We start from the raw sequence: 20930 nt of genomic DNA on the forward strand, positions 1-20930 counted from the left end.
CCGCTTGGCATTGGGGAGTCTTGGAATGGGAACGTTAGGGGAATACCTCCCGGAATCGCGTTCTCCCACCCATTGCTGTCTCCCTCTCCTCTCCTCCTCCTCCCCGTCCTCCTCCTCTTCCTCTCCCTATTCCGCCTTCCTTCAGCTTCAGTACGCTTGTCCACGCTCTGTAGTGCGGACTCCCCTCCTGGGCCCGCGCCTCCAGTCGCCACCGCCTCTCCTTTGACCCTTGGCACTAGGAGGCCAAGCGGGACAGACGGGAGGCGCGGAACGGGAAAACCGAGCGCTCAGAGCGCAAAACCTCGGGACCCTTCACGGCGCACCGGTCCCCACCCCCTTAGCCATACTGAGCGCCTCAGTGGCCCAGACTCCGAGATCCGGCTCGGTTTGAGTTGCAATGGATGGACCCCGGGGCTTAGAGCGCACAACGAAACGCGCTAAATTGTACCTGTGCGTGGCCGTTCCCGCCGCCGCCGCAGGTCTATCCCGGGCCCGAAGCCGGCGCCCGCCTTCTCGGGAAATTCTCTGGAGGGGGAGTGCGAGGGGAAACCACAGTGGCTGCCTGCTAGCTCAAGGCTGGCGCGCACACGCACACGCCCAACTTTGCCGAGACGTCGGCGCCCCCCGGGCTCCCCCGCGCCCCCTGCGGCTCGGCATGCTCGGAGACCAGTATCTCTCCAGGTCTGAGATAAGGTGTCCCCCACTCCCACACTTGCGTCTTTGAGAACGAGAGGGCGGGGTGTTGGAGAGAAGGGGAGTAACGCTACGGATTCCCGGTTCACAAACACTCTATGCCCTCCCGCAGGGGCGCCCGCTCCAGCCCCGCCGCACCAGGTCCCCCAGACCCGCCAGTGACGACACAGGGAGGAGGAGGAGGAGGTAGGGCGGAGAGCCGGGTGTCCGGGAGCTCCACCGACTGACCAGCAGTACCCGCACTTTTGTTACTGGGGGACCGGGGGGGGCGCGGGTTGAGGGGCGCGCAGCAGAACTGCCCAACCCCAATACACTCTGGAGCGACCCTAGATAAGGGCAAGAAGAAAGGTTCTCCACGGACGCCTTCTGGGTGGACGTGCCCCAGACGCACACTCGGACCCCGTGGTCCCGCGGCAGCTGCAGTGTTGGGGATAATTTAAATGGCTCTTACTTGAGAGGAGGCGTGATTTCCACGTTCGAGCGTCTTCGCTCCCCACCCCCTCTCCGCACCAGCCAGTGCGCGCCACCACCTGAGCCTGGCGAGAGCCGGGGCGCACGCAGTCTTCAGCCTCCTCCTTTCCGCCTCTGGGGGTACTTGGCTCTGAGCGGGTCCACCCGACGCCCCCCGGGAGAACTCTTTACTTTTTGTTTGGAAAATCAGGGCCATTTCTTTATTCATCTCTGGGTCTCCCCGGAGGAGGACAGGGGAGGGGAGGGCGTGCGAGGCGGGCCGGGCCGGGGGAGGGGAGCGCGGGGAGGGGAGGGGACTGGGTGTAGCCTGGAATTCTCCGTCCTCGTGTTCCTAGGCTGGCGCGCAGAGTCTCCCCGAGATAGCGCCGCCGCCGCTCCCCGCGCCACCCCGTCGTTGGCCTTGGGGGTCGGGTGAGTGGGGTCATGACGCGCCGCGGGGGCAGCTCCGGGCCCCTCCCGCGCTGAGCCGGGACGCGGCCCCGCCGCGCGGAGCCCCTCGGGCTGGGAGGCGGCGGGGGGTGGGGAGGGCGCACGGGGTAGGGCGGGGTGGGGGCGGCGCGGAGGCCGCCAGGCTGGGGGGCTCTCTGGGCCGGCGCGGCCGCGGGCAGGAGGGCGTGTCTCCGGCCCGAGGGGACCCTCCCGAGGCGCGGCGCGGGACTCCCCGATGGTGGTGCCGCGGCTCCGGGAGAGCTCCGGGTCTCGCCTCCGCCGCCGCCGCCGCCGCCGCCGTCGCCGCCGCGGGCGCCACCACCGCCGCCGCCGCCGCCGCCGCCGCCCGAGCCCGCGCCGAGCGTGCGCCTCGCCCTCCTCCCGCGCCCGCTCTGCTCTAGGATGCTGCGGCAGGTTCTGCACAGGGGCTTGAGGACGTGTTTCTCCCGGCTTGGCCACTTCATTGCCAGTCACCCGGTCTTCTTCGCCTCGGCGCCCGTGCTCATCTCCATCCTGCTCGGCGCCAGCTTCAGCCGCTACCAGGTCGAGGAGAGCGTGGAGCACCTGCTGGCGCCCCAGCACAGCCTCGCCAAGATCGAGCGCAACCTCGTCAACAGCCTCTTCCCGGTCAACCGCTCCAAGCACCGACTCTACTCGGACCTGCAGACCCCCGGGCGCTACGGCCGGGTCATCGTCACCTCCTTCCAGAAAGCGAACATGCTGGACCAGCATCACACCGACCTGATCTTAAAGGTGAGAGGGGGGCGGGCGCGGGCAGCCTCCACGGGCGCCGCTGCCGCGGCTGGGCTGGCTCCGCGCGGGGGTCCGAGCAGGGAGCGCCGCCTCTCCCATCCCAGGCGGCTGCCGCAGGGGCTCCCCTGCACCGCGCGCCCCTCGGAGGCCGCCCGGAGCCTCCTAGACTCCTGGGCGGGGAGCGTCCGGGTCCGGGCCCGGCCCTGCCCTCTCCGCTGTCGCCGCCACCCCGGCAGCTGCTGCAACAGTTGGGGCGGCGGCAGCCACGGTGCTGTGGTCGGTGCGCTTGTTTTGGTTGCAGTGGTCTTGGGGGTGGGGAGGCTTGGGGGGTTACTGGGCCAGGAAGGAGCGCAACAAGAGAAGACATTCTAGAAAGTCCTGGTACTTGGAAACAAAATATTACGCTGGGGGGGGGGGCGGTATTCAGACACCCTCCTCTCCCTTCTCCCCATTTCTTTACTCCCTTCCTGTGGCCTTTGGAGTGATTTCGGAAAGGCTGCTTTGAGGGGCCGTGAGGGGGCAAAGGAATGTGGGGCGGGATGGTGAGGAAGAGGCCTCATGCCCAGCCAGAAAGAAGTGTGGTCTCTGGCGAGGATGTGGGGCTGCCCCGCCGCCCTCTTCCCCAGAGCGAGGTGGCCATCTCTGTCTTCCCGGGGTAGGAAATGATGTCTGTTATTCGCAGTTATTTCGCCTTGCACAGTAGCTCCCTTCTTCTGAAATGCCCAAACTTCTTTGGGAAGACAGAGATTTGGTTAATCCACTTTTATTTGGGTGCATTTGGGCGTCACGGTGAGGGGAAGAGCCAGAAGGGTGAGGACAGAAGCCAGGCTATGTGGCCCTACGGAGAGCACAAGAAACCAAGCAGCTGGTTAGAGGGTGACACTCGTGGAAACAGGTTGTGCTGTCAGCCCGAGGTGGAAATTTGATGTGAAAAGTGAGGTTAATGGTGATAACTTTCAGGAAGTTCCTTAGAAAAGCAGAGGAATGAGGACTAGAGATGGTAAAGTGGAGACCTTCAGAGAAGAAAGCAAAAATAGGTGAGAATGTTCCATCCAAGTCCCCAGTGGGAATTGTGGGGCTTGTTTACTCACGGTGCCCCTCTGCGGAGGACTGGTGAGAACCAGTCCCAGCTGGAGCCCTGGGGCAGAGGCACAAAAGGTGCTGGTTTTGTCAGGGTCTCAGTCCAGATATGGGATTAGACGACACTTAGACTTCTAGTCCGTTTGTGCCAAGGGGAGGCAGCCAGGGAACCTGGGGAACTGTCTCCTCTTTCCTCTACAGGTAACCCTCTATCCCTGGAGACAGGTAACCCTCTATCCCTGGAGACATGCTCATTTTCCTGTGTTATTTCCTTGCCTCTCTTTGTTGAGGTGATACCAATCAGCAATTAGGAATGAGGGGAACCTGAAGAGGGACTCAGTGGAATTAGGACCTTCCCACGTCCAGGTGGCTTGTGATATTTTCAGTGGCACACACATCATCACAGAACCTTAGTAACAGTGGTCCGGAAATACTTGCTTTTCTCATGATTATGCTTCTAACCTCGAAGTGTTTTTTTTTTGGGGGGGGGTCCCAATACTTCAGTGAACATATTCTGACACACAGTAAAATACTGCCCCAAATGCTTCCTCAAGAAAACACGAAGTAGTTTCATCACAGGCTTAAGGAAACTGTAATTTAGCCAGTCCTGACAGTTGGAAAGCTGCCCCATGTTTTGATAGATGATCTACTAAATGATGTTTCTCTTTGTATTTTTTTCCCCCCCGAGGTGATGTTTCCACTGGCTTTTTTTCCCCCCTAACAAACCGTCACGCCACTGTGACGGGCAGTCACCAGTTACATTCACTCTCAAGGTTAATGAGACATCAACAGGCACATCAGACCTCTTTTCAACATGACTGTTTCTCTCCTATTTGATTTGGATCTGTCCGGGACACAAAACCATATTATCAGAGAAAGTTGGGTCTGGAGAGAGGGAGGCTGTCTTTGCCTCCATGGCTAAAGGGCAACTTTAAAGGACAGCGGTCTTGTCAGTAAATTGTTTTCAGATTTGAGATGGTTTTTCATGTGCAAGGTGTCTGGGGGAAAATCAAAAGCAAGTCAAATAGTGGTCAGAAGCCATTTCAAGCTGATGGCTCTCTGGTCAAATGAATTCATACAGTTTATAAAAACTCAGACCTAGGAAACTGAGGGAATTGCCTCAATTTCACATATCCATTTTGCCTTTCCACTTCCAACTCCTACATCTGGTGGGTGTGGAGCTGGGGTCCAGGAAAACTCCAGCAGTCATGGTGATATAAATTGGGGGGTGGGGTGGGGAACACTTATCATTATTTTCCTTTCTTTCCATTAGATGAAGATTTGTCCTTTATAAAAGGTGTTAGTAGTCAAACAGTCCCTGTTTCTGCCCGTACTAGTGTTATACTGATACTCTGCTGCTGGCATCAAGGATGGCCCTAACAGCTAACACTGCACACAGCACCATCCGGCTCCTGCCCATTTGATGGCATCACATTTGAAACAAGGTGGACAGAGAATAAGCAGGGTTTTATAAGGCTTCCTCAGGCCCCGTTACGAAACCAGAGGAAGGACCTTGCAGGGCTGTGTCATTTACTCCTCCCAGTGCTCTGCAGTTGTACCCATTTTATGAAGGAGATCCTTCTTGGGACATTAGTCCAGGTACTTTCTGAGCAAAAATAGACTGGGAAGTGATGACGACAAAACCCAGGTAGATTTTTTTTTAATATAATTGAGTATCACAAAGAAAAAAAAGTCCACATTTGAAAATCCAGCTGATCTCACTTGGAGAAGCTTTCTCAGATTTGTGCAAGTGACATAGTTGCCATCCTCAGACTCTGCAGCATAGATTTCCACCCCAAACTATGAGGGGGTGACTGTCCTTAGCAGTGGTTTCCTCTGAAGTCTGTGGGACAAAGATGTAATTTGGGGTGAAGGTGGGTGAGACACGATGGTGCTGGTGAAGGATCAACCATTAATTTCTGGACATCCTTAAAAGTCTTCGTTTCATTAGAAGATTAAATTTAGTTCATTATTGTATTTTAACAGAAAATCCATGATGTTCATCCCAGAGCAAATTTCAGAACAGCGCCTAATGAGCTTTTATAAATATGTTTCTTCTTGATCACCGAAAATGAAGTGTAAGAAGGTCTTATTGGTAATTGATCAGGGCTGTGACCAAGACAATACTTGATATATCCCAGAATTATCCGTGTAGAATGAAGAACCAGGTTAGCCCAGTCCTTATAATAACGATATTACCTTTATGCCACTCTGTAAGTTAGAAACACATAGTATGTTTAAATACAGCAAGAGCCTCAGGGTAAAAGTGCTGTGATCCCATTTTACAGATGAGAAGTCTGCTCCTTAGAAATTAACTGACTTGTCCATGAAAAGAAGATGAGGACAGAAACAGGACCTGACAGGGTTCTGACTCCCAGTCCAGTACTCTTCACTATAATTTACTGCCTCCCATATGATAAACTACTCGAATAACTTAAAATGTACATTTTCTAAGTCCAAATGAAATATATTTGACTGAAGTCTCATTCTGATCTCATAATGTTGTCTTAACAGTGGTAACTGAGCCATAAGGACATTTTCTTGACTGATTCTGTCCAGTGTCAGTGAAAATCCACATAGAGAAACTCTAAATGCCCAAAGTGAAGTGTAAGATATCTGGAATTAGCAATACACAAGAGAGAAAGATAGATAAAATTTTCCTGGAAAAATCTCTGGGTGAAGCTGTTTCCTCTTTGAGCCCTGCTCACTGTCCAGGTGGATTTGACTCCAGCGCCTGACACAGTCCCTGGCACATTGTAAACCCTCAATAAATACTTGTCAGATGGACCTGCCCTAGTTTATTCAGACATTTTTGTGATGGGTGAAGACAACTCCATAGAAACTACGTTGAAATGTATTTTCAAAATGACATGTCCTTATTTTTGCAGCTTTACAGGCAGTTTCTAGGCTTCTCTTTTGCCATGATACCATTCTTCCTTCCTTGATAACCTCTGTTATCCTATTAAAACATCTTTCAGTTTTGAAATTGTGTGTGGGGGGTGCATTTCCTTTATGCAACTTCTTCTTCTTCGAAGGAACTTCATAGGATATTGTATTCCAAACCAGTGGAAGGACACATCCTCACTATGCAGACATTCTTCCACTTACAGGAGAATCTCATTTTGTTCAAATATTGAGTTTCTATTTTTTTTTTTTTACTTTTTATGTTTGAATACATTAAATAGAACTAAGTTGTAAAACAAGATTAACAGAATTTAACTTGGAACTAATTAATTCAGGCTTTCCAAGAAGGGCAGCAGAACTGCTAGCTCATGGTCCTAGAGACTTGGTAGCTGGATCCAGATCCCAGGCGTTTCCAGACACTGTCTCAGCACTTGTAGTCACTGTAGGAAGGGCCATCACTCCTCTCTCTATAGGCTGAGGATGGGCCCATTCCAGCCTACTTTTTGAGTTCAGGGGATGTTTTTATATTTTTTTAAATATTGTAATAAAAAGAAACAAAAACAAAGAATATGAGGCAGAGATAGCATGTGGCTCTCAAAGCCTAAAAATGTTACTCTCTGGTCCTTTACATTAAGAAGTTCCCATACTGTCTTCCAACCCCCTTTACTGGAGCAGTTTCTGGACGAGAACACTGTTAAGTAACCTGGAGGGCAGCGGTTCTCACCAAGGGGTGGTTTTGGCCCCCAGGGGACACTTGGCAATATTTTTCACCATCACAACCTGGGGTGGGCTGCTGCTGGCATCTGGTGGGTGGAGGTCATGGATGCTGTTAAACATCCCACAGGCATAGGACAGCGCCCTGTGGAAAAGAATAATCTGGGCCCAAACCCTGCTGGAAGGGGTTCCTTTGCGTTCTATGGTTTTATTAGGGTTTTTTTTTTTTCCAGCTGCATTGATTACGTAAAATGAAAAAATGCCAAAGAGAAGTTCACATCTTATAGAACTTTGGCTGGAGACAAATACTATGACCTCTGAGGAGATGCTTTTTTGGGCGGTTGGGCAGAGATCTGATTCTCCGTAATCCTCCCCAAGATGGAGTTCTCTTGCTTTCTCTCACACCTCTGTCCTTTATAGTCTAAACCCTGCTGGAGAGGAACCCAAGAAACCGAATGCAATCTAGTTGCCTGCACGGCAGAGCTGCTCAATGCACCCTGGGCTTGAGACTTGTCAGAGCATCACCAGCAGGCCTGACCCTCAGTCTGTAGCAGTCACCCACTATGCTAGGCTTCTCCTGACAGCAGGTAAGACCCCACTGTGAGCGGCAACCTGCACAGGAGGCAGGAGGCGGTGCTTTGTTGCCTGGTCCAACTGCTTGCCTTTTCTGAACACTAAATGAAAAAAGAAAGAGCCCACATCCAAGGAACAGTGGACCAAAGACTCCTGGGTTTGGAGGCCATCGTAAAGGTCCTCTCTGCAGATGCTGACACTGGAATCTGCTCTTAGCATCTGAGGGTGCTTTTTCTGGTGACAGGTACTATGGTGACTGGAGCAGCCAAGTCCCTTCGGTGAATGATCTGAGTGGCAGATACTCTTATAAAAGATTAAGCACGAGCCTGAGAGGGCAGCATCTATGCATCTCCTGGGCCAGCCAATTGCCTTTTGCATTTTCATTTTGCACTACGGGAAAATCACGGAAAGACTGGGATCACTATTCGTTGTCCTTTCATGTCATAGGAGGAGCATCCCAATAATCCAAGTACGGTGTCATCCTGGGGTTGTCTGACTTCTAAGCATATTTCTGTGGTGTGAGGAGTATCCTCGAATACCCACCCTGCCTGTCTCATTTAGATTTGGGGAGCAATCTCTCACTTCCCCATGCAGGTGAGCACTGGGGACAAATCTGGATAAACTGCTCATTTAAACTGAAATGTAAAAATAAAGCTATAGTGCTAGAGGAAGCCAACCTTTCTAATGACTCATAGTATCTTAATAGATGCCCCATTTGAGTAAGAGAAACATGATTTTGAAAAATCAACACAAAAACTGAACCTCTCAGGACTCACCAGACTTGCAAGCCTCACAGAACAGCTGAGCATCTGACTGGTGACTCCGTCCACTAGCTAGGAGATGGAGAAGTAAGCCAAAAGGAGTGATTTGTCTCCTGCCTGACAGGGTACAGCAACCTTCGGCACAGGAGCTAGGGAGGTGCAGGGTGCTGGGGAATCTGATCAACTTTGACTTTGTGAGATGTGCCATCTGGTAGCTGACTTTGGGGCTCAGTGTGAGCCCCAAGTGATACTTGAGATAGGCTCAAAGCAGACCTTTGAAGTCACCTGCTTGCTAGCACATCACAGCAAGCAGGCCTGTCTGCACACATGCCCGGAAGGCCACAGAACTTCCGAGGATTCCTGCCAGACTGATTTAATGACCAGCAGGGGAGGTGAGTAATCTCTAACCTTTAAAAGACAAAAAAAAAAAAAGAAAGAAAGAAAGAAAGAAAGAAAGAAAGAAAGAAAGAAAGAAAGAAAGGAAAAGAAAAGAAAAGAAAAGAAAGAAAAGAAAAGAAAAGAAAAGAAAAGAAAAGAAAAGAAAAAAGGAAAGGAAAGGAAATCAACACAGTTGTTATTTGATATGGGAAGCCCTGAATAATATGTCATGCCTTCAACTTCAGAATTCATATTTTGAACAAAAGGAGGCAATGAGGGAAGAGGGAAGCTATTTTTATCTTCTTGCTCTCTAAGAAATCCTCTTGAGAATGTTGTCTCTGGTATTTTGAAAGATCCCCATTGTGAGGTCTTCCACTTTAAGTTTAACTTGCAGGTTCCAAGTATAGTCGAGATGAAGATTTTAATGTAGGCACATACGAAATCTTGGGAGGTGATAGCCAAAAATCCCTGTGAAAAAGTGGGGGCATGAAACAGGGAGTAGCAGGCAGCCAATCAGGGGAGCCAAGGGTCCACTGTGGGCACCTGGGGCTCAGTGTCCCTGGGGAACTCTGGGAGACCCTGTAGAATAGACGTCCAGATTAGCGCACCTGTGGGTGAAGAAGCTGGATATTTGTTCCTGTCTAGCCACTGTCAATTGATTAGCTGCGGGGTGGGGGGAGGCACTAAAGAAGTTTCTGACCATTCCAGATGCTGTATGTGTCCCTAGAATCAGAATTGTTGCTCTAGAAAAGCCTCAGGCAAAGAGCTGAAGTGTTTACAGTAAGAGGACTTGGGATGTGGAGGTGAGAATGAGCTGAGAGCGTCTGCCCCAAGGGTCTTATGCCCATCTAGAGTTACACGCCTCAGGAGCTGAGGGCTCACTTTCTAGGGGATGTTCATCCCTTCACTCAACAAAATGGCCTGTGACCCCATCTTAAGGAAGCTTGTGGGCAAGAATGATCCAGCATAGCTGTTTTTTCTTGGATTTGGAAACCCAGTCATTTTCATTTTCAGTTCTGTCACTGGATGGTGATAAAGACGATTCCCAACAGGGCCTGGATGCCACCAGGACTTGGGGTTTTCTATGCCAAACCCCCAGGTCTGAGTGGCCCGGATCCAGCCCTTCTTCCCTTTGTGAATACAAGAGAAGTCTGCAGGCCTCCTTCTCATAACCCTGTCTCCATACATCCACTTTGGTTGTTCTGCTCCCTAGAAATGCATTCACTCCTTACTTTGGGTCTAGCTCACATGCTTCCTACTTGAGGAGGACTTCCCACAGTCATTGCTCCTTCCTTCCCTTAAATCTGTCTGACTTACAGTCATGTCCATACTCCTTAATGCTTTATTATACATTATTATATAATCTGCTGTATTGTCACAGGATACTTTCTCTTAAACAAGATCATAAGCTCTTTAAGGGCAGGAACAATGTCTCATGCTCCCAAATTTCTCCTAGAACCTAACACAATGTGGAGTATGCAGCAGGTAGTTAATAAATTATTGCCAGTTGACAGTTTATAGGATGGGAAATGTGCTCTCCCTTCTCTATTGATTTATTTTGGTCACACTAGAACTGCTAATTTCTCAGCATTGAAGGTGAGATTCCTTTGCCCGTTTTCCCACGGGCCCCACGACTTTGCCAAATACCACAGCTGCGCCAAATCCTTCTAATTGTCTCAAGGGAAAAAAAATTCATCTCTGCTACAGAACGATCACTACAAGTGCTCAAAAAATCTTTATGATACCCAGTACTTTAATTTTGTTAGGTTTGCACTGGTGCCTTTTGTTCTCGTTCTTGTTTTGGTTTGGCATCTAAGTGAGTGGTTATGCTGAGTAAAAGATGAATTGTTCTTGGACTCTTTAATGTATCCACACATCACTTGGACACCTTGTGAAAAATAAAGACCCTGATTCAGCCCAGGATGGGAGGGACTCCCAACTCTAGATTTTTAACAGGCTCTCAGGTGATGCTGCTGGTCAGCAGAGCACACGTTGAGTAGCAAAGCTGCAACATAGCTGTTGTGGACGGAACACTGGATTTGGAGTCAGGAAAGCCCAGGTCAAGTCCCAACTTCCCTATATGACTTTGAGTAACTTACCTCATCTGCCCAGGTTCCTCATCTGCCCCTGAGTGTAACAGCATCCTCCACACGCACTGATGATAGGAACACACTAAGATCCGGTATCTGACAAACCCATGGTAACCACAGCTTTCTGTAGGGTGTGTTATCATTATTGCTCTTGGCCCTGAAAATGCCTGTTATTCCTCCATAAGCGCCAACTCCTCCAGAGCCACCATCGCCTGGTGAGTAAATAACGTGCAAGCATTTTTTTTTTCTTTGACCCAGCAGGCCATAATGGGTGCTCAGTCTACATTCTTAATACTCATATTGGCCATTTGTTGGTTTTTAATGACTCCATTGCAGTCATGACAGACAACTGGACTGGATTCATCCTACTGCTGAACATGCAGCTCCTAAGCTCTTAGGCAGGCAGAGCTGTCAGTTGGCATGGGGGTGGGGGCTGCATTTTACCTCACCAAGGTGGTTTCTTGGGGTTCAGAACCTCATCTTCATGCTTGACGGGGCTTCACACACAAAGGAAGCCTTCCCTTCCAGCCCAGGAAGTGTCTGAGGAATCAAAAGCTCTGGGAGGCTGCAGGCTCCTGTTGCAAGGGTTCCTTCACCTCTCCTCACAGCATGCCAGACGGGGACTCTCCAGCTATGGAGGTGAGAGGGTTGCTAACTCTCCTCTCTCGCTTAATTTACATGACTACAGTGTCTACCAGAAAAATCTTGCCGAAATAAGTAGATCTGCAAGCACTTCAAAGGGAAAGTGTCCTCGGAATTGCTAGAGATCAGGAGAACCAGGCAAAGTGATCATTGTAAAGCCCTTTGAAACTGTGAAATGTAAAATTTTGCTGACTGGGGGTTTTAATCATATAGGTCAGTGCATTTCCCCTACCTTCCCCTTTCTAAAATTTCTTTTTGTGGGGTTATAAAAGAAATCTGTAATTATTTAGGATCAAAATCAAATCCACCAAAGAAAATTCCCCTGCCTACCTGGTTCTCTGTGCCTGAACTCTTCAAATGGAACTAACCTCAATGTAAGTGAGGATTAGCACTTCTCAAATTTGAATATGCTTTGGAATTCCCTGGGAATTTTATTAACATGCATATTCTGATTCAGTGTAGGTCTGGGACTGCAATTCTAAGATCCTACACTTCTAACAAGCTCCCAGGGCTGCTGCTGCTGCTGGTTTGAGGACCACACTGACTGGAGCAGTGGCTTGGTAGATCCGAGGAACCTGTGTGCATCCTAATTACTCAGTGCCATTTCGTTGCTTCCACGCTCTTCGGTAGTGGCCCTCCAGCTTGAGCAGGTGTACCCTGGAGGGCTTGTCCAAATTCTGGGTCTCCCTCCGAGTTTCTGATCCTATAGGCCTGAGGTAGGACCTGAAAATTTGCATTTCTAACAGGTTCCCAAGGTGATGCTGTTCCTGTTGGTCCAGTGACTCTGAGAGCCACTTCTATTAAAGCAGCTCAGTAAGTAGCTGCCAGGTCTAATTTCAAAAATCCAGTCTCCCTCTCTCTAAGAACCTGGCCCACAGATATAAGTGGGGTGCAAAATATATTTGCTTAGCAGTTAATTCTGAAGGATGCTGCAAAAGCTACTGTGTGAAGGGTACTATGTAAGTCTGAAACTTTTAAGCTTGCAATTTAAGGCAAGTGTATTGGACAGAAGGCCTTCTCTGCTGCCTGTCTCAGGGCTGGAGTTTAGGGGAAAGGGGCTGAGAAGAAGAAAAGACAGTCTGAGATGGGGCAGAGGGGAGACAGAAGCCCCCTACCCACACATACATACGCTGTGGATGTTGTTGCTACCGTCACCATGTGATTACCCAAGTTTCCTTTTGCCAGAGACTTCCCACACAGGGCCACCTGACATTTAACCTTGGCAGAAACTTTCTTTATATCAAACCAGAAGGCATGGTGGGTATAAATAGGAGCTGCCTGTTGCATTTTTGAGGCAAGGACCCAGCTCTGTGGTTGCTAGAGGTGAGATGTCCACAGGGAGGGGCCCTGGAAGCTAATGTTCAGTCTCAACTACTGTATGACATCAGTGATGTTAAAGATAAGTAAAGTATAACTGGAGTGCAGTTCAGTAAATAGTGGTTTAGGCATAGTGGAATAAGCACTTCAGAGCCCCCAAAGGTCTGTTTGAAGCTGTGAACCATTAATGTGTCCTTCATCAAGTCACTTAAGCTCTCTAGGGTCTCAATTTCCTCACCTGGAAAGTGGGATCAGCAACATCATCATCACAGGGTTGGAAGATAAAAGGGGATACATGTGTGAACAAATTCATAAAGTGAAATGTACCTAAAGCCACACTAATCTCATAATACCTACACCAAATACACACGTTTGTCCAGTGGAAGAGAACAAGCCTCTGGGTATTCCCAGGGGAAAAGACTAAGTACCTTCGTCGGCTGACATGTTTCACATCACCCATCTCCTTTTGTAAAAAGTACCTGTAGAGTCAGTGACTACCTTTTATGAAGCAGAAGCTTTGCTGACATGGTCTCAAACTCCCAGATAGTATAATATTGCACCATCTATATTTTTAGTTTGAAAGACCCAATGAGAATAAAAAATAGGATATCTGCTCATCTGCTGTTTACACTTCTTCCGTCCATTTCAGAAGCTACTAGCCACATGTGGTTATTGGCCTTAAATTTAAATTAATAAAATTAGAAATTCATTCCCTCAGCTGCAGTAGCCACTTTCCAAATACTCCATAGCCACATGTACCTGTAATGGATAGAACAGGTAAAGAATGTTTTCATCATCAGAGAAAGTTCTATTGAACACTGCTGCTGATAAAATACTGATACATCCTATGGCTTAACTAATAAGCAATGGAATCAAGATGCAAACACAGGACTGATTTCTAAAGCATCATTTAAAAACAACTACACCAGATTGTCACCACGAAATACAGAAATAGATGAGTGAGGCATCAGGCCCTGGTGTCTGATGGCCTTGAGGCAGTATTTCAGTTGGTAACAGAGGAAGGGGGAGAACCTTCAGTTTCCACTTCAACATGTAAAGAGTTTGGAAGTTGTCACTCCCATCTGTACACTAAGAAAAACATGGACAAAATTAATGACTCCTCTTGGACACATCAGAGAACTGAGGTCACAGAAACTCACCCCAAAACCTGTAGAAGCAGGAACATCCATACAGACATAGACATAATCTGCTTTACTGAAGCATAATGCTCTGATAGAAATGCTTAAATGGTACTTTTGACAAACAGATGGAGCCTGAGTGTGGAATAGCATGAAAGTGAGAGACTCCTGGGAGCTACAGTCACTCTCTTTCAAGGGAGAGGAATCAGGAGGCTCATGTTTTCTTGGCTTTCGTCTCCAGGAACCCTAACAGATTCCCAAGGTGAAGCTCTGACAGGGAGAGGTGGAAAAGTAACCACTGTGAAATCCACCCAGTCTTCTCCATACCAGAGGCCTACTTTCTAAAGAAGAGGATTTAGCTAGAGCACAATTCTGAAACTTTTGTCCTAGGTTCCTTGCCACTGAAGCCCCCATCAGCCTTTCTGTCTCACCTAAGTGTCGGGGGAGAGGGGAGAGTCCACAGGTGTCAAGACTTTAAGGAAATAGACTAAAAGTGCTACATCCAGGGAAGGAAGTAGGGGAGGGGGGAAAAACTACCCCTGGAGAAATATTTGTGAAAGTTGTAGCCTCAAAACACAGGGCCATTTAAAGACTGAAATTTCATCAGATTATTATATAGCATTTCCCCTCTCTAAATCTCACTACCAGGTCAATAAGGTTCCAGTATAGTAATAGTGGATTACAGCTGCAAGACAAACTCTCTCTGTGAAAGAGTACTTAGGGAAGCCAAGGTCAAGAGGACAAACAAAAATAATGACAATGGAGGAATTTGAATCTTCTGGTATATACAGCCACAACAAACATTAAATACATCCCAACTCCTAGAGTAACATAAATCCTCACTGTAAAGGCCTCAGTTGGTATTAACTGATACAACATGTCCAGTTTTAGAAAAGGAAATTACATGGATGCCAAAAGGAAAAAAATATAGTCTGAAGGGACAAAGGAAGCTTCGGTACCACACTCAGATATGACACAGATGTTAGAATTATCAGACAGGAAATTTAAAATAACTACGATTAATACATTATGGCCAAGAACTTTCCAAAATTAACGATGCACACAAAATTACAGATCCAGGTAGCTCAGAGAACAGGAAGGAGGGTAAGTACCCATAAAGCCACACTTAGACATATCATATTTAAGCTAGAGGAAATCAAAGACAAAAAGGAAATCTAGAAAGAAGCCTGGTGTAGGGCCAGAGGAGGGGACACTGTACACATAGAGAAACAAAGATAAGAATTAGGGATGCCTGGGTGGCTCAGTGGTTTAGTGCCTGCCTTAGGCCTAGGGCGTGATCCTGGAGTCCCAGGACTGAATTCCCCGTTTGGGCTCCCTGCAGGGAGCCTGCTTCTCCCTCTGCCTTTGTCTCTGCATCTCTGTCTCTGAGTCTCTCATGAATAAATAAACAAATACAATCTTAAAAAAAATTTTTAAAGATAAGAATTATATCAGAATTCTCATCAGAAACCACACAAGCAGGAAGATAGTGGAATGAAATATTTATAAAGAGTTAAAAGGAAAAAATCTCACCAATCTAAAATTCTAGATTCAGCAAAACTATGCTTAAACTATTTCTCAGACAAAAATTGAGAGAATTCACTGCCTGCAGACCTCTCCTGCAAGAAATGTTCTTCAGCCAGAAGAAAAATTATATGGGTAAAAACCTCAGATCTATCAATGGAGTGTGTTAGAGAAGGAATAAAAGGTGAAATAAAGCCCTTTTAATTTTCTTATTCTTAATTGATCTAAAAGATAACTTTTAAAAGCAATAATAGTAACAATGTATTTAGGTGATTATAACATATAGATTAAGTGGAATGAATGTCAGCTATGTCACCAGGGAGAGGAGAGAGGAACTGGAAATACTCCACTATATCCCAACTGTATTACACATGAGGAAATTACAGTATTATTTAAAGATAAACTTAGATTCGGTGTAAATATATATTGTAAGTACTAGAGCAGCCACTAACATTTTTTGGAAAGAAGTAAAATTTTTTTAAAGTTTTAAAAAAAGATTTTATTTATTTATTGATGAGATAGAGAGAGAGAGAGGCAGGGACACAGGCAGAGGGAGAAGCAGGCTCTCTGCAGGAGCCCGATGTGGGACTTAATCCCGGACCATGGGATCACGCCCTGAGTCAAAGGCAGATGCTCAACCACTGAGCCACCCAAGCGTCCTGAGGAAAGAAGTAAAATTGATATACCAAGGGAAGAGATAAAATGTAATAACTTAAAATTCTCAGTTAAAACCAGATAAGGCAGAAAAAGAAGAGGAAAAGAAAGAACAAATGAAATAGCAGTTACAACCACTGTAGATATTGATCCAACTGTATCAGTAGTTACTTTAAATGTGAATGGTGTAAATATACTAATTAAAAGACAGTGACTGTCAGAGGGGACCAAGAACAAACAAGATCCAACTCTATCTTGTCTATAAGAAACCCACTTTAAATATAAAGACGGAGGGGATCCCTGGGTGGCTCCGCGGTTTAGCACCTGCCTTCAGCCCAGGGTGTGATCCTGGAGCCCTGGGATCGAGTCCCTCATCGGGCTCCCTGCATGGAGCCTGCTTCTCCCTCTGCCTGGTCTCCACCTCTGTGTGTGTGTGTGTGTGTGTGTGTGTGTGTGTGTGTGTGTGTGTGTCTCATGAATAAAATAAATAAATAAAATTTAAAATTAAATAAATAAATAAATAAATAAATAAATAAATAAAAAGACGGATAGAGGAAGCTATACCATGTTAACACTAGCCAAAACAAAGCTGGATAGCTATATTAATTTCAGATGTGGCTGACTTTGGAACAAGAAAAATTATCAGGAATAAAGAGGGCATTACATAATGATAAAGGGATTCGATTCTCCAAGAAGACCTTAAATCCTAAACATGTATGCACCTAACAACAGAGCATTAAAATACATGAGGCAAAAACTGATAGAACTGAAAGAAAGAGACAGACCCATATTATAGTTGGAGACTTCAACATTCCTCTGTGAGTAATTGACAGGCCAGGCAGGCAGAAAATCAGTAAGGGCAGAAGGAAGGGGAAGGATGTCTAATAATCCGAGGAGAGTAATGATTCAATTTTTATAAGGATAGCTCTTATAGAAGTGTAGGGGTTAAGTTGGAGAGGCAAGATATTGGAGACAGGGTGATCCCTCCTCCACCCAGAGAACTGCTTTAAGTCTGTAAGCAAGAGGCTTTGAATAGGATAGCTATAGGAGAAAAAAGGTGATAGATTAGACCACCATTTTCCAAAATGTGTTTTAGGGCAGTTTCCTTTGATGTTGAAAAAAAAAAAAAACTGGGTTCTGAGATGAAATAACACTGGGAAACAATGTTTAGGGCATCTCCATGTCAGATCCCCCATACTGAATGCACATTAGCATATCACATTAGCATATCAAAGGCTTTCAAAGGAAATCTATTTAACTCTGTCCAGTTCAGCAGTTTTTAAGTTTATTTGGTTGTGTATACTCTTTATTTTTTTGGTGACCCCTAATGACAACCAAGGAACTGATAGGCTTCAAAACACATGGAAAATACTACCCCTAAAATAGGGAAGTGGAATAAATAGGACTTGAGGTTATTGGATGTGCAAGTAAACAAAGGGAAAGGGGTGACAGTGGCCTAGAGTTTTCCCACCTAGGTAAGCAGAAAAAGGACACTGTTGACCATAACAGGAAACAGGTGGGAGAAAAATCTAGAGGAAAAGATTCTGCTGTTGGATATATACCAGTTGAAACAGTGCCATAATATGGATTTGCAAATCTTTAGGAGACAGCTGGAAATTCAGATCTGCAGTTTGGAAGAGAGGTGAGGTACTGATGTGAACCAGTGATTGGACAGCATAAAGGTAACAAGCGAAACCTTGGCAGTGGAATTCATTGCCTAAGAGGAGTGCATTTGCATTGAAAAGATCAGAAGTACCAGAGACAGAATCTTGAGTACTATCAGGTTTACAAGGTAGGCAAAGGTAGAGGAGTCAGACAGACACTAGAAAGCCAGGTGAAGAGGTAGGAGGAGAGGAGAAAATCGTGTCATGGGATTCATCATGGCAGAGAGGGAGGGTTTAGGTCAAACCCCACATATTTATTGAGCACCTCTGCTTGCCAGGCACATAGTAGAGGATGCAGCAGTGAAGAAAGCACACCCACACTTCAATGGAGCCGACTGGATTCCTTTTGAAAAGCTCAACATGCTTAACCACCTTAGATATTTTTAAAGTGCTACTTTGACCCCACATTATTGCCCTAACTGTAAGTATCTGCTGGGAGTTTAGGGAAGTGAGGACTGAAAAGTAGCCATTAGTGCATGCTTAGAAGTCATTGTTGAGTTTTGGTTGAGTGCTGGGGTAGAGTCTAGTCTGGAGTGGTTTGAGAAATGAGTGGGAGGTGAGGAAATGAAGTTAGCAAGCATGAATCACTCTCTGAAGTGTAGCTGGAGACAGAAAATGTAAAGAGCTCCTTACAGAAGGGGAGATATGGCAGAAGCTGGAAGTGAAGTGGGGTCACTGAGGCCTTTATATATTTTTTTTTAACTTGAGAGAGGCATGAGCATATTTCAAAGCTCTTGGGAAGGAACTAGTAGAAACAGAGGAGATTAACCGGACTAGAAGAAGGAAAGGAAAGCCAGAACCCAATGGAAGAAATGGATCTTAGAGGGAGGGTCATGGCCTGATTTCCACAGATGAGAGGACAGAAACAGATGGATGTGGATATTTGCATGGATGTGGTGGCAGCAATTTGAAGGTAATTTCTAACTGATGGCTTGCGATTTTCTCTGCAGGACAGAAAACAAGGTTGGTAGCTGAAAGTACATCTTGTCAAATGCTAAAGAAAGTGAGCATGTGTCTAATATCTGTGGGCTTCAAGGGCAACTGACAAGGGAATGAAAAGAGATTCGGTGGTAAATCGGAAGCCATCCCTTTAGTAGAATTTGAGTTTGAAAACAAAGAGTCTCACCTTCCCTTTGCCTACCTTCTCAAGGTGGGCAAAGTATAGCGAAGAAATTGAAGTGGAAGTGAAAGGCAAGTTGAGAGAGTTCACACTGGGTACTTTTGAGTTTCAGAAAAACTGAGTGGGTTATGTAGAAAGAAGGATTTCTTAACTCTAAAAGCTGGTTAGCATTTGGATGGCTCATCAGAGGAGACGGACATGACCTAAAATGGTTCTATGTGACCTCTTAATGGTGACATAGGCTTTAGATTCCATCATGTACCTAAGCGGTTCTCAACCCTGACGACATGGTTAGAATCATGAGAGGAATCCACACATACTGGGTCTAGGACTCACTCCCATAGATTCTCATTCTGTGTGTCTGGGAACAGGGTGGCCTCCTCCACATGTGGTCCACAGACTGGCAGCAACAGCAGCCACATCCCCTGGCACCGTGTTAGAATCTTCAGCTCCACTGAGACCTACTAGATCAGAGCCTTCACTTGTACAAGATCCCTAATTGATTTGTGTACACAGGAAAATCTGATAAATGCTGGACTTAAAAAGCATAGTCTAGAGTGGGGCCAGACATGGTTACTTTTTTAAAGGTCCCCCAGGAACTAATACTGCGGGAACCCTGGTTAAGAATAACTGCTACATTTTAAAAAGATACTTTTTAAACTGTATTTAGCCCCAGGGATAAAATGTCATAGCATTCTAAGTGCATGCCCACACATACAAACCTAGAGAAATCCAAGTAAGACCTGTAGTTAGTAGTATTGTACCAAAGTCGGTTTCGTGGTTTTGATCATGTGCTATGGTTATGTAAGAAGTTATCATCGGGGAAGCCGGGTGATGGATACACGGGAACTCTGATCTATATTTACCTCTTCTTGTGAGTCTTAAATTATTTTAAAATAAAAAGTTAAAAAGAAGGCACTTGAAGCCAAGAGAGAGCCTGCTGCCTAGGATGAGGAGCAGCTGTTCTCCATCATCATCTAAGAAATAAACAGGCTCCGTCATTCATTCGTAAGGGAGCCATTGGAGGATATAAAGCAGAAGGATGACAAGTTTGAATTTGTGTTTTAGAAAAATAAATCTGCTGGCAGTTGGGAAGACTGACAGTTTCCGTCGGTCCAGGTAGATTACCAGGGGCAGAAGCAAATCAAGAGCAATGGAAATGGAACACAAGAGGATGGATCTGAGAGATTCTGGAGGTGAAATCAACAGGATTTGTTGAGTGATTCAGGGATTGTCAACGTTGGCTCTGTGTCGAGGTCCCAGAGAAGGTTTTTACCATACAGATGCCTGAGCCCTCGCCAAGAGCCTGGGATCCCAAGGGGTGAGGCCAGGCTCAGGCATCTGAGTTTGCAGCGCTCTACAGGTGGTTCAAATGAGCAGGGTTGAGAGCAGCTGGCTCCGGCTGAGGAGGCGGGAAGTGCAGGGTAAACCTCACAGGTTTTCCATCCAGTCGTGCTGCTAACCAGCAGAGGAGGAGGAGGAGGCAGCAAAGAGACAGCCAGGATAAATTAGGGAGGTAGCCCTTCCTCTTCCACTTGTTTTATGTTGAGTAAAATTGTAAAAACTTGGGAGTGAAAAAATGTATAAATCCATAATCATTGCAACCTCGCTGTCTTCCCGTGGCTCATCTAAACAAATAGATTTTTAAATGAAAATAAAACCTTAGTTCAATTGTTCGTGTCATCTAAACATCACCTTGGCTTATTAAAAACAACTGTTAGCCCCCAACTTTGAAATATTTATACAAACAAAGAAATCTTCAGGAGGCTGTGCTGAATGCTTTGGGAACAAGGGGAGGTTGCTTCTTTCTGACTGCTGCTCTCTCCACAGATTCCAGAAAGCCCCTCCTGACCTCTCTCCTAAACCCACCCAGATACTCTTTCATGTCAGGCAGGGTGGGTTTTGCTCCTGTGAGGCTGTGTTTTGGAATCCATCCAAACTCTGCAAAGAAGTGTGGAGTGTGGTCACTGGCCCCACTCTCCTGGGGCAGCAGGGCAGCAGGCACATGGAGTCTCTGAAGTCAG

General features: G+C 46.7%; 1 protein-coding gene across 2 annotated transcripts in view; it reads left to right on the forward strand.

Moving 5' to 3' along the window:
- Nucleotides 1-847: 847 nt before the first annotated feature.
- PTCHD1 (patched domain containing 1) overlaps nt 848-20930 on the forward strand; it is a 57243-nt gene continuing 37160 nt past the window's right edge. Inside the window, exons 1-3 of one of the 2 annotated variants that reach the window (XM_072744520.1) lie at nt 848-879; nt 1500-1575; nt 1995-2346. In XM_072744520.1, coding sequence (XP_072600621.1) covers nt 1996-2346 — 351 coding nt within the window. In that variant the 5' untranslated portion in view covers nt 848-879; nt 1500-1575; nt 1995. Of the gene's footprint in view, nt 880-1499; nt 1576-1710; nt 2347-20930 lie in introns of those variants that run through there. The other variant, XM_025997450.2, reaches the window with a different exon arrangement.

The sequence above is a fragment of the Vulpes vulpes genome, chromosome X (assembly GCF_048418805.1).
Source record: "Vulpes vulpes isolate BD-2025 chromosome X, VulVul3, whole genome shotgun sequence".
Taxonomy (NCBI): domain Eukaryota; kingdom Metazoa; phylum Chordata; class Mammalia; order Carnivora; family Canidae; genus Vulpes; species Vulpes vulpes.